Below are 13,044 nucleotides of genomic sequence, written 5' to 3' on the forward strand. Positions count from 1 at the left end.
AGTGACAGTCAGTGATGCTGTGTGTGAGTGACAGTCAGTGATGCTGTGTGTGAGCGATAGTCAGTGACACTGCGTGAGAGGCAGTCAGTGACACTGTGATAGTCAGTGACACTGCGTGAGAGGCAGTCAGTGACACTGTGATAGTCAGTGACACTGTGATAGTCAGTGACACTGTGATAGTCAGTGACACTGCGTGAGAGGCAGTCAGTGACACTGTGATAGTCAGTGACACTGCGTGAGAGGCAGTCAGTGACACTGTGATAGTCAGTGACACTGTGATAGTCAGTGACACTGCGTGAGAGGCAGTCAGTGACACTGTGATAGTCAGTGATGCTGTGTGTGAGCGATAGTCAGTGACACTGTGACAGTCAGTGATGCTGTGTGTGAGTGACAGTCAGTGACGCTGTGTGTGAGTGACAGTCAGTGATGCTGTGTGTGAGCGATAGTCAGTGACGCTGTGATAGTCAGTGATGCTGTGTGTGAGCGATAGTCAGTGACACTGTGACAGTCAGTGATGCTGTGTGTGAGTGACAGTCAGTGACGCTGTGTGTGAGTGACAGTCAGTGATGCTGTGTGTGAGCGACAGTCAGTGACGCTGCGTGTGAGCGACAGTCAGTGACACTGTGACAGTCAGTGATGCTGTGTGTGAGCGACAGTCAGTGACGCTGCGTGTGAACGACAGTCAGTGACGCTGTGTGTGAGCGATAGTCAGTGATGCTGTGTGTGAGTGACAGTCAGTGACGCTGTGTGTGAGTGACAGTCAGTGATGCTGTGTGTGAGCGATAGTCAGTGATGCTGTGTGTGAGCGACAGTCAGTGACGCTTTGTGTGAGCGACAGTCAGTGACGCTGTGTGTGAGCGACAGTCAGTGACGCTTTGTGTGAGAGGCAGTCAGTGACGCTTTGTGTGACAGTCAGTGATGCTGTGTGTGAGTGACAGTCAGTGATGCTGTGTGTGAGCGATAGTCAGTGACGCTGTGTGTGAGCGATAGTCAGTGATGCTGTGTGTGAGCGACAGTCAGTGACGCTGTGTGTGAGCGACAGTCAGTGACGCTTTGTGTGAGAGGCAGTCAGTGACGCTGTGTGTGAGTGACAGTCAGTGATGCTGTGTGTGAGCGACAGTCAGTGACGCTGTGTGTGAGCGACAGTCAGTGACGCTTTGTGTGAGAGGCAGTCAGTGACGCTTTGTGTGAGTGACAGTCAGTGATGCTGTGTGTGAGTGACAGTCAGTGATGCTGTGTGTGAGCGATAGTCAGTGACGCTGTGTGTGAGCGATAGTCAGTGATGCTGTGTGTGAGCGACAGTCAGTGACGCTGTGTGTGAGCGACAGTCAGTGACGCTTTGTGTGAGAGGCAGTCAGTGACGCTGTGTGTGAGTGACAGTCAGTGATGCTGTGTGTGAGCGACAGTCAGTGACGCTGTGTGTGAGCGACAGTCAGTGACGCTTTGTGTGAGAGGCAGTCAGTGACGCTTTGTGTGAGTGACAGTCAGTGATGCTGTGTGTGAGCGATAGTCAGTGACGCTGTGTGTGAGAGGCAGTCAGTCACGCTGTGTGTGAGCGACAGTCAGTGACGCTTTGTGTGAGTGACAGTCAGTGACGCTGCTGTGTGAGTGACAGTCGGTGATGCTGTGTGTGAGTGACAGTCAGTGATGCTGTGTGTGAGTGACAATCGGTGATGCTGTGTGTGAGTGACAGTCAGTGATGCTGTGTGTGAGTGACAGTCAGTGATGCTGTGTGTGAGTGACAGTCAGTGATGCTGTGTGTGAGCGATAGTCAGTGACGCTGTGTGTGAGTGACAGTCAGTGACACTGTGACAGTCAGTGACACTGTGTGAGAGGCAGTCAGTGACGCTGTGTGTGAGCGACAGTCAGTGATGCTGTGTGTGAGCGATAGTCAGTGACACTGTGACAGTCAGTGACACTGTGTGAAAGGCAGTCAGTGACGCTGTGTGTGAGCGACAGTCAGTGACGCTGTGATAGTCAGTGATGCTGTGTGTGAGTGACAGTCAGTGACGCTGTGTGTGAGCGATAGTCAGTGACACTGTGACAGTCAGTGACACTGTGTGAGAGGCAGTCAGTGACGCTGTGTGTGAGAGGCAGTCAGTGATGCTCTGTGTGAGTGACAGTCAGTGACACTTTGTGTGAGTGACAGTCAGTGATGCTGTGTGTGAGCGACAGTCAGTGACGCTGTGTGTGAGCGATAGTCAGTGACACTGTGTGTGAGCGACAGTCAGTGACGCTGTGTGTGAGCGATAGTCAGTGACACTGTGTGTGAGCGACAGTCAGTGACGCTGCGTGTGAGCGATAGTCAGTGACGCTGTGTGTGAGAGGCAGTCAGTGACGCTGTGTGTGAGCGACAGTCAGTGACGCTGCGTGTGAGCGATAGTCAGTGACGCTGTGTGTGAGAGGCAGTCAGTGACGCTGTGTGTGAACGATAGTCAGTGACGCTGTGTGTGAGAGGCAGTCAGTGACGCTGTGTGAGAGGCAGTCAGTGATGCTGTGTGTGAGTGACAGTCAGTGACGATGTGAGTGAGCGACAGTCAGTGACGCTGTGTGTGAGTGATAGTCAGTGACGCTGTGTGTGAGAGGCAGTCAGTGACACTGTGTGTGAACGATAGTCAGTGACGCTGTGTGTGAGAGGCAGTCAGTGATGCTGTGTGTGACAGTCAATGACAGTGTGTGTGAGTGACAGTCAGTGACGCTGTGTGTGAGTGACATTCAGTGTCGCTGTGTGTGAGTGACAGTCAGTGACAGTGTGTGTGAGTGACAGTCAGTGACAGTGTGTGTGAGTGACAGTCAGTGACGCTGTGTGTGAGTGACAGTCAGTGACACTGTGTGTGAGTGACAGTCAGTGACACTGTGTGTGAGTGACAGTCAGTGATGCTGTGTGTGAGCGATAGTCAGTGACACTGTGACAGTCAGTGACACTGCGTGAGAGGCAGTCAGTGACGCTGTGATAGTCAGTGATGCTGTGTGTGAGTGACAGTCAGTGACGCTGTGTGTGAGCGATAGTCAGTGACACTGTGACAGTCAGTGACACTGTGTGAGAGGCAGTCAGTGACGCTGTGTGTGAGCGACAGTCAGTGACGCTGTGTGTGAGAGGCAGTCAGTGACACTGTGTGTGAGTGATAGTCAGTGACGCTGTGTGTGAGAGGCAGTCAGTGACGCTTTGTGTGAGTGACAGTCAGTGACGCTGTGTGTGAGAGGCAGTCAGTGATGCTGTGTGTGAGCGATAGTCAGTGACGCTGTGTGTGAGCGATAGTCAGTGACACTGTGTGTGAGAGGCAGTCAGTGACGATGTGTGTGAGCGACAGTCAGTGACGCTGTGTGTGAGTGACAGTCAGTGATGCTGTGTGTGAGAGGCAGTCAGTGACGATGTGTGTGAGCGACAGTCAGTGACGCTGTGTGTGAGCGACAGTCAGTGACGCTGTGTGTGAGCGATAGTCAGTGACACTGTGTGTGAGAGGCAGTCAGTGACGATGTGTGAGCGACAGTCAGTGACGCTGTGTGTGAGTGACAGTCAGTGATGCTGTGTGTGACAGTCAATGACAGTGTGTGTGAGTGACAGTCAGTGACGCTGTGTGTGAGTGACATTCAGTGTCGCTGTGTGTGAGTGACAGTCAGTGACAGTGTGTGTGAGTGACAGTCAGTGACACTGTGTGTGAGTGACAGTCAGTGACACTGTGTGTGAGTGATAGTCAGTGACACTGTGTGTGAGTGACAGTCAGTGACACTGTGTGTGAGTGACAGTCAGTGACACTGTGTGAGTGACAGTCAATGACAGTGTGTGTGACTGACAGTCAGTGACGCTGTGTGTGAGTGACATTGAGTGACACTGTGTGTGAGTGACAGTCAGTGACACTGTGTGTGAGTGACAGTCAGTGACACTGTGTGTGAGTGACAGTCAGTGACACTGTGTGTGAGTGATAGTCAGTGACACTGTGTGAGTGACAGTCAATGACAGTGTGTGTGACTGACAGTCAGTGACGCTGTGTGTGAGTGACATTGAGTGACACTGTGTGTGAGTGACAGTCAGTGACACTGTGTGTGAGTGACAGTCAGTGACACTGTGTGTGAGTGACAGTCAGTGACACTGTGTGTGAGTGACAGTCAGTGACACTGTGTGTGAGTGATAGTCAGTGACACTGTGTGAGTGACAGTCAATGACAGTGTGTGTGACTGACAGTCAGTGACGCTGTGTGTGAGTGACATTGAGTGACACTGTGTGAGTGACAGTCAGTGACACTGTGTGTGAGTGACAGTCAGTGACACTGTGTGAGAGTGACAGTCAGTGACACTGTGTGAGAGTGACAGTCAGTGACACTGTGTGTGAGTGATAGTGACACTGTGTGAGTGACAGTCAGTGACGCTGTGTGAGTGACAGTCAGTGACGCTGTGTGTGAGTGACAGTCAGTGACACTGTGTGTGAGTGATAGTCAGTGACACTGTGTGTGAGTGATAGTCAGTGACACTGTGTGAGTGACAGTCAGTGACGCTGTGTGTGAGTAACAGTCAGTGACACTAACACCCATCACCCTGCGGATTCCCGTGGTACAGTTTTCTGTGTAGTTAGTTTTGAAGGCTCCAGCACATGCTGATGAGTGTCTGTTAGACTTCCAGCTGGCGAACAAAACCCTACTGGCATTATCTTTTTTTCTTCAACTCTCAATTCCCACTAGTTAAGTGCTTCCTGTCGACTGTGCCTGCAGTGAACTGTTTACTGGATATTTCTGTGAATAACCATCAGATCCCCATAGTTGTCATTATGTCGAGCTGGGTTATCCTCGTCACAGCGTTAACGCACGGCAGGAATGATACAGTTTAATATATAAATATCCCAGCAATGCAGAAGCTGTGGTCACCAAGTCACCCCATGAAGGAGCCTCAAACCTGGCATTTCAATTTATCATTTAGGTCAATTGGAGGTGCAGAGGGACCTGGGCGTCGCAGTGCATGAATCACAATTGGCTAGTTTACGGGTTCAGCGAGTAATTAGGAGAGCTAATAGAATGTTAGCATGAATTGTGAGGGGAATTGAACACAAAAGTAGGGAGGTTTTGCTTCAGTTGTACAGGGCATAGGTGAGACCACATCTGGAGTATTACAGGGCATAGGTGAGACCACATCTGGAGTATTGTGCACAGTATTTGATCTGCTTATTTAAAATTTAGAGTACCCAATTCTTATTTTTAATTAAGGGCAATTTAGCGTGGCCAATCAACCGACCCTATACATCTTTGAGTTGTGGGAGCGAGACCCACGCAAACTACACACGGACAGTGACCCAGGGCCCGGATCGAACCCGGGTCCTCGGTGCCATGAGGCAGCAGTGCTAAAACCTGTGCCGCCCTCGGAAAAATGTAAATGTGTTGGAGGCAGTTCAGAGGAGGTGTTACCAGACTAATACCTGGAATGGACAGGTTGTCTTCTGAGCAAAGGTTGGATAGGTTGGGTCTGTATCCGCTGGACTTTAGAAGAGTACGAGACGACTTGCTCGAATCAGCAGGATTTAGATCGTTTGGATATTTGGGCGGAGAGATGGCAGATGGAGTTTAATCCGGACAAATGTGAGGTAATGCATTTTGGAAGGTCTAATACAGGTAGGGAATATACAGTGAATGGTAGAACCCTCAAGAGTATTGACAGTCAGAGAGATCTAGGAGTACAGGTCCACAGGTCACTGAAAGGGGCAACACAGGTGGAGAAGGTAGTCAAGAAAGCATACGGCATGCTTGCCTTCATTGGCCGGGGCATTGGGTATAAGAATTGGCAAGTCATGTTGCAGCTTTATAGAACCACACTTGGCGTATAGTGTTCAATTCTGGTTGCCACACTACCAGAAGGATGTGGAGGCTTTAGAGAGGGTGCAGAAGAGATTTACCAGGATGTTGCCTGGTGTGGAGGGCATTAGCTATGAGGAGCGATTGAATAAACTCGGTTTGTTCTCACTGGAACGACGGAGGTTGAGGGGCGACCTGATAGAAGTCTACAAAGTTATGAGGGGCATAGACAGAGTGGATAGTCAGAGGCTTTTACTCGGGGTAGAGGGATCAATTACTAGGGGGCATAGGTTTAAAGTGCGAGGGGCAAGGTTTAGAGGAGATGTGCGAGGCAAGGTTTTTTTTTTTTAAAACACAGAGGGTAGTGGGTGCCTGGAACTCGCTACCGGAGGAGGTAGTGGAGGCAGGGACGATAGTGACATTTAAGGGGCATCTTGACAAATATATGAATAGGATGGGAATAGAGGGATACGGACCCAGGAAGTGTAGAAGGTTTTAGTTTAGTCGGGCAGTATGGTCGTCACAGGCTTGGAGGGCCGAAGGGCCTGTTCCTGTGCTGTACATTTCTTTTCTTTGTTCTTTGAAACCTTTAAAATCCTGAGGGGTATGGACAGGGTGGATGCGGAGAGGATGGTTCCTCTTTTGCGAGAATCTCAAACTCGGGGGCACTGTTTAAAAATAAGGGGTCGCCAATTTAAGACAGAAATGGGGAGGATTATTTTCTCTCAGAGGGCCGTGAGTCTCCGGAACTCTCTTCGAGAGGCAGGGGAAGCAGAATCTTTGAGTACCTTTAATGCTGAGATAGATAGATTCTTGATTAACAAGAGGGGGGTGAAAGGTTATCAGGGGTCGGCAGGAATGGGGGTTGAGGTCACAATTAGATCAGCCACGATCTTATTGAATGGGATAGCAGGCTTGAGGGGCCAAGTGGCCTACTCCTGCACCTAATCTGTATAAGTTGAGATCAATTTGTGAGGCTCTGCTGATTCAAATACCTATACTTGCATAGTTATCTGGACATGTGTATGCAATTGTAAAAAATAGACTGTTTCAGAGATTTTGGCTTTTAACGTTTTATTGCATTTTAATTTTTGCAGCTAACTGGTATGATTGTTGACCCAGTCACTTGAGTAAACAGAGCCCTGAATCCCATAGATTCCATAGAATTCCTACAGTACATAAGGAGGCCATTCAGCCCATGGGAGTCTGAAAGAGAACCATACCCCGGCCAATGACCCGTCCTATCCCCGTAACCGCACCTAACCTTTGGACACTAAGGGACAATTTAGCATGGTCAATCCACCGAACCTGCACATCTTTGGGCTGTGGGAGGAAACCGGAGCACCTGGAGGAAACCCACGCAGACACGGGGAGAGCGTGCAAATTCCACACAGACAGTGACCCAAGGTCGGAGTTGAACCCGAGTCGCTGGCGCTGTGAGGCAGCAGTGCTAACCACTGTGCCAACCGAGACGTTGAATTCTTGAACAGTGCAGGGGCCGTTCAGCCTACTGGACCTTGACCAACTTCGGAACAGCAATCTAGTTTTTCAGCACAGCATAGTGGTTAGCACAGTTGCTTCACAGCTCCAGGGTCCCAGGTTCGATTCCGGCTTGGATCACTGTCTGTGTGGAGTCTGCACATCCTCCCCGTGTCTGCGTGGGTTTCCTCCGGGTGCTCCGGTTTCCTCCCACAGTCCATAGATGTGCGGGTTAGATGGATTGGCCATGATAAATTGCCCTTAGTGTCCAAAAAGGTTAAGTGGGGTTACTGTGTAGAACAAGAACAAAGAGAAGTACAGCACAGGAACAGGCCCTTCGGCCCTCCAAGCCTATGCCGACCATGCTGCCCGTCTAAAGTAAAATTTTCTGCACATCCTGGGTCCGTATCCCTCTATTCCCATCCTATTCATGAATTTGTCACGATGCCCCTTAAATGGCACTATCGTCCCTGCTTCCACCACCTCCTCCGGTAGCGAGTTCCAGGCACCCTCTACCCTCTGTAAAAAACAGGGTAGGTTGGAGGTGTGGGCTTGGGTAGAGTGCTCTTTCCAAGGGCTGGTGCAGACTCGAAGGGCCGAATGGCCTCCTTCAGCACTGTAAATTCTATGATCCTATAAACTGTTTGGTTACCTTGGTCAGAATGCCATCCTCTCTGTGATGTTTCTGCAAAATATGTTGGAGTGTCAGCTGGATTCGCTGTTGCAGTTTCTCAACCTTCATTTTCTCCTGAAGCCAGAGACGGTCTAGGAGGAGAGACAAAGAAAGAATAAACACAGGAGTCAACGGCACTGAGTGCGCCTTCAGGTGGCCAGCGAAACGTGGGAGAACGGTTCGCGGAGATTTCCCAGGGTTCCCTCAATACATGAATATTCCGCACCGGCACCAAACATACAGGCCCATGACATCCAACCCCCTAAACCAATTGGGATGAGGCTCAGGTAAAAATTGAGAGATTGTTGTGGGGTTTCGGTTTTTCACTTGGAACCGAATCAAACTCTCTCGGCAAAACATAATTCCAGGTTTTACCGATGTCATTGGTTCGGGATTGGACCCTGATGACTGGATCCTCCCCCTCATATTCACCTCCACACGTCAGAGGATGCCATTGATCCTAGCACTGGACCTGTAACACAACCTTCGGAGCTCTCAGTCCCATGACTATACTCGCTCCCATTATGCTCACATTCACTTTCATTCCATTAACTTTAATGACTTGCTGCACCAGGGCACCATGGCCAATTTGCCCCTCCGCCACGCACAGTTGTCTTCTTCGGTGATCACTCGCAAACGAGTTGGATTGTCCACCTAAGAAATTCTGGTTTCCTCTCGCTAGATGCCGGGTGCGGGACATCTTTTAATGTGGCTTTGCCATTGCACATCAGCAGACACGCAACCTTGATAAAGAGTAGGTCTAGTTCCAGTGACAAGGGAACCTCGACCTCCGGGGATCTCTCTACTGCTGCAGCCTTCATAGAACATAGAACAATACAGCGCAGTACAGGCCCTTCGGCCCACGATGTTGCACCGAAACAAAAGCCATCTAACCTACACTATGCCATTATCATCCATATGTTTATCCAATAAACTTTTAAATGCCCTCAATGTTGGCGAGTTCACCACTGTAGCAGGTAGGGCATTCCACGGCCTCACTACTCTTTGCGTAAAGAACCTACCCCTGACCTCTGTCCTATATCTATTACCCCTCAGTTTAAGGCTATGTCCCCTCGTGCCAGCCATTTCCATCCGCGGGAGAAGGCTCTCACTGTCTACCCTATCTAACCCTCTGATCATTTTGTATGCCTCTATTAAGTCTCCTCTTAACCTTCTTCTCTCTAACGAAAACAACCTCAAGTCCATCAGCCTTTCCTCATAAGATTTTCCCTCCATACCAGGCAACATCCTGGTAAATCTCCTCTGCACCCGCTCCAAAGCCTCCACGTCCTTCCTATAATGCGGTGACCAGAACTGTACGCAATACTCTAAATGCGGCCGTACCAGAGTTCTGTACAGCTGCAACATGACCTCCCGACTCCGGAACTCAATCCCTCTACCAATAAAGGCCAACACTCCATAGGCCTTCTTCACCACCCTATCAACCTGGGTGGCAACTTTCAGGGATCTATGTACATGGACACCGAGATCCCTCTGCTCATCCACACTTTCAAGAACTTTTCCATTAGCCAAATATTCCACATTCCTGTTTTTCCTTCCAAAGTGAATCACCTCACACTTCTCTACATTAAACTCCATTTGCCACCTCTCAGCCCAGCTCTGCAGCTTATCTATATCCCTCTGTAACCTGCTACTTCCTTCCACACTATCGACAACACCACCGACTTTAGTATCGTCTGCAAATTTACTCACCCGCCATCACAGCCGTTGATACCACACGAGTGACTGATCCGCCATTGAGGACTTCTTTTGGATTGCGCGGTGTCTGGTTCCTCCCCTCTGACCTTACCCCCAGGGGTGACCCTACCAGGCGCTGAAGACTCCCCACGGCATTGCTCTTGGGATCAATGGAACATCCAAGTCTCTCCACCACGGCAAGCTGGCAATCCAAGGAAATGAGGTAGTACGTACCTCCTACCTGTTGGCTAAAGTCAAGGGACCGAGGCCCTTCCATGTTGGCCCTCCATACCTGCCTCACTCCAAGCCACACCCTGCTCCCTGACCATTGCCCCACTCTAATGTTCGGCCTCACCTACGGGATGACCGCCTCCTGGAACAGCGTCCAGGTAGTCCCCCCTCCCTGATGCTCCGCAATGCCGGAAGCTCAGATTCCAGGTCAACAACTCGGAGACGAAGATGCTTTAGTTGCAAACACTAATCGCAGACATGGTTGTCCAGCAGAGGCACGATTTTATTGGATTAGCTAATCGGTTAATATTTCAAAATTAAATCAATTATTATAATTTTGTTAATTAATTGGCTTATCTGGTTCAAGTTACTAATTTAGTGAAGTAACAGAGATTGCATTTTCCAAGCTTGGAGACTCAAATTACTCGTAAAACACAGCACCGCCTCGCCCACCCGCAGCCAATTCCCCACTTTGGCTGCCTATTATTGAGGTGAACGGTTTGGGATCACTCTGTGCTCGCCACCCCTCAGTCAAGCAACCACTCGATTAAAAAATTCTCATCCCCTTGCGGCTCTGTAATCTCCTCCGCTGCAGACAATCCATGGAGATGTCTGGGCTTCTCCAAATTGGCCCTCTACCTCTGGCCTCTCGCCCATCTCCATAACTTCAACCGCCTGGGCCTCAAGCTCAGGAATTTTGATTGCTAAACCTCTCCAACCTGCTCTCTGTACCCTCCACTCAAGACGCTGATTAGAACTTGTGGGTGGGATGATACAGCTCTTTCCCGCTAGCGGTATCTTCCAGTCCCGCCGATAGCATGGCGGGACTGGCGAACCACACAAAACGCCAGCAGCCAATAGCGAGCCAGCGCCGCCTCCGCCGGAAAGCATGCTGGGGGGGGGGGGGGGGGGAAGGGAAGGGGGAGGGGGGGTAGCTGTCTCTTTCAACAAGCTTTTATTTGCTTGTTGCAATATCTCATTATGCGTTTTGGTTTCATTTCATTAGTTTTGTTTAATAATGTTCCTTGGAAAACTTCTTGGGAGATTGGCCACCAGTGGGAGTTGTGCCAGAATGCAACAACTCATTTTTGTTTTCTTTTTTATAAATTTAGAGTATCCAATTCATTTTCCCCAATTAAGGGGCAATTTAGCGTGGCCAATCCACCTAACCTGCACATCTTTGTGCTGTGGGGGCGAAACCCACGCAGACGCGGGGAGAATGTGCAAACTCCACACGGACAGTGACCCGGAGCTGGGATCGAACCTGGGTCCTCAGCGCCGTGTGGCCACACTGCTAACCCACTGCGCCACCGTGCTGCCCTGGAATGCAACAACTCTGTGAAGCTAGGTGTTGACCATCCCAGGTGTGGATCTCATGGGGAAACAAGACAGAGGAATGCAGCTGGACATTCCGCTGTCTATTTCAGGTGAAGAATTGCCTTTTCAGAGAACTCGGAACGGAAGCCACCATGCCATGGTGGCAGTGTTGGTTTTCCAACAGTTGAAAGGAATGCCAAATGCTCAGAATAGCAGTGAATCGACAATTCCGACATCACCAGGATATCTGATCGGCATTACTCCCTCACAAAATCTTGCAGAGCCGCATCTGGCAAACAAGGTGCCGTATCTTTTTTATCTCAGCGCTTGGTAGAGACGGCACTAGTTTCCATGTGTGCGACAGGCTACAGGTGGTTCAAAAGTGGTTACTCCGTATTTCTCGATCTTGTAGCTTTTTCTGCAGCTTTGTTTGCTTTTCCCAGAATCCACACCCAGGCTTAACCAGTCAAACACAGTGAGCATCAAAAGTAAGCAGACTCACACAATCAATCCAAACGAATCACTGAACATGACACAAAGCGCAAAAGCAATGGATGGTAGGGAGTAAAGTAGGGGAAAAATTTGCCGAGAAAGAACATTAAATGAGTTTCCTGTGGGTCTCACCTGCCGAAATCAGCACATACGCAGAAAACAAGGCAACCTCATCCTCCACTAGGTGCAATGCGCACAAATTTTTACCAAAGTCAAAGATGGAGTTGATCAAATCATCACAACCTGTCAGGCAAAAGGACGGACAAACAATTAGCACATCAATTTTTATCCCAAATGGACCAGTTTGGTGTACTTATGTAGATTGATGAAAATGTTTGAACTTCATCATTAGTGAAACATATAATTCAACAAATAACTCGTATTTCAAATAGTTTGCAAAGATTTGGAGCCTGTCCAATGCGAAGAAAGCCTGCTTCAAACCACATAATAGTTTATCAAACACTTTACATTCATGATGGAGGCATCAGACTAGAATGCGTTATTGTAGAACCTATGATTTACGCTGGTTGATTTATGCTGCCCTGTCATTTTCTTCACACAAAGGTCATCTCCGCCTTAGCGCTCTCCTTTTCATTAACGTTAATTGTCCATGAAACCTACTGCGGAAAGTTAAATCTGGAACTTAATGGCGTAAGCATCGTTTTAACAATGTGTTAATTGTTGAAACATGGCAAGCAAACTCTGTCACAAAAGCAACAATCCCATTCTTTCGGTCAATAATTTTTTCTTCAGAGATTTTTTTAAATGGTAAATTTTAAATGTTTTTTTTCTTAATTTTCCTTTTTGTCGGAAGAAACAGAAATAGAGGGTGAAATCTGGAACCAATTGCAAGAAATTCCTCCTCTTCACGGTGCTATATGGTCCCTTATTCTGAGACTGAAATCAAATGAAATGAAATTCCATTCACATGAACTGTGTCCCCTGGTTCTAGACTCACCAGCCAGGGGATTCACCTTATCCACATCCACCCCATCACACTCTGTGAGAACTTTGCAAGTTTCAATGCGATCACCTCTCATTCTTCAATACTCTTCAATTTCTCCTCACAAAACAGCCCCGCCAACCCAGGGATTAATCTAATGAACATCTATTGAACACCCCCCGTGTCAAGTATATCCTTCCTTAGATAAGGAGGCCAATGCTGTACGCAATGCTCCAGGTTGCGGTATCACCAAGGCTCTATACCATTGCAACAAGACATCTTTACTCCTGTACACAAATCCTCTTGTAATGACGGCCAACATACCATTTGCCTTCCTTATAGCTTGCTACACCAACATCCTAACTTTCAGTTACTCATGAACAAGGACACCCAGTTTCCCTTGGACACCAACACTTCCCAACCTCTCACTGTTT

General features: G+C 48.9%; 1 protein-coding gene across 2 annotated transcripts in view; it reads right to left on the reverse strand.

The window, feature by feature from the left end:
* LOC140404489 (nuclear receptor ROR-alpha A) overlaps positions 1-13,044 on the reverse strand; it is a 1,004,264-nt gene that overhangs the window by 19,209 nt on the left and 972,011 nt on the right. For both annotated transcript variants that reach the window (XM_072493100.1, XM_072493101.1), the window contains 2 exons: positions 11,800-11,910; positions 7,909-8,021 (listed from right to left, as the gene is read on the reverse strand). In XM_072493100.1, coding sequence (XP_072349201.1) covers positions 7,909-8,021; positions 11,800-11,910 — 224 coding nt within the window. The remainder of the gene's footprint in view (positions 1-7,908; positions 8,022-11,799; positions 11,911-13,044) is intronic.

Source organism: Scyliorhinus torazame, chromosome 30 (assembly GCF_047496885.1).
Source record: "Scyliorhinus torazame isolate Kashiwa2021f chromosome 30, sScyTor2.1, whole genome shotgun sequence".
NCBI lineage: Eukaryota > Metazoa > Chordata > Chondrichthyes > Carcharhiniformes > Scyliorhinidae > Scyliorhinus > Scyliorhinus torazame.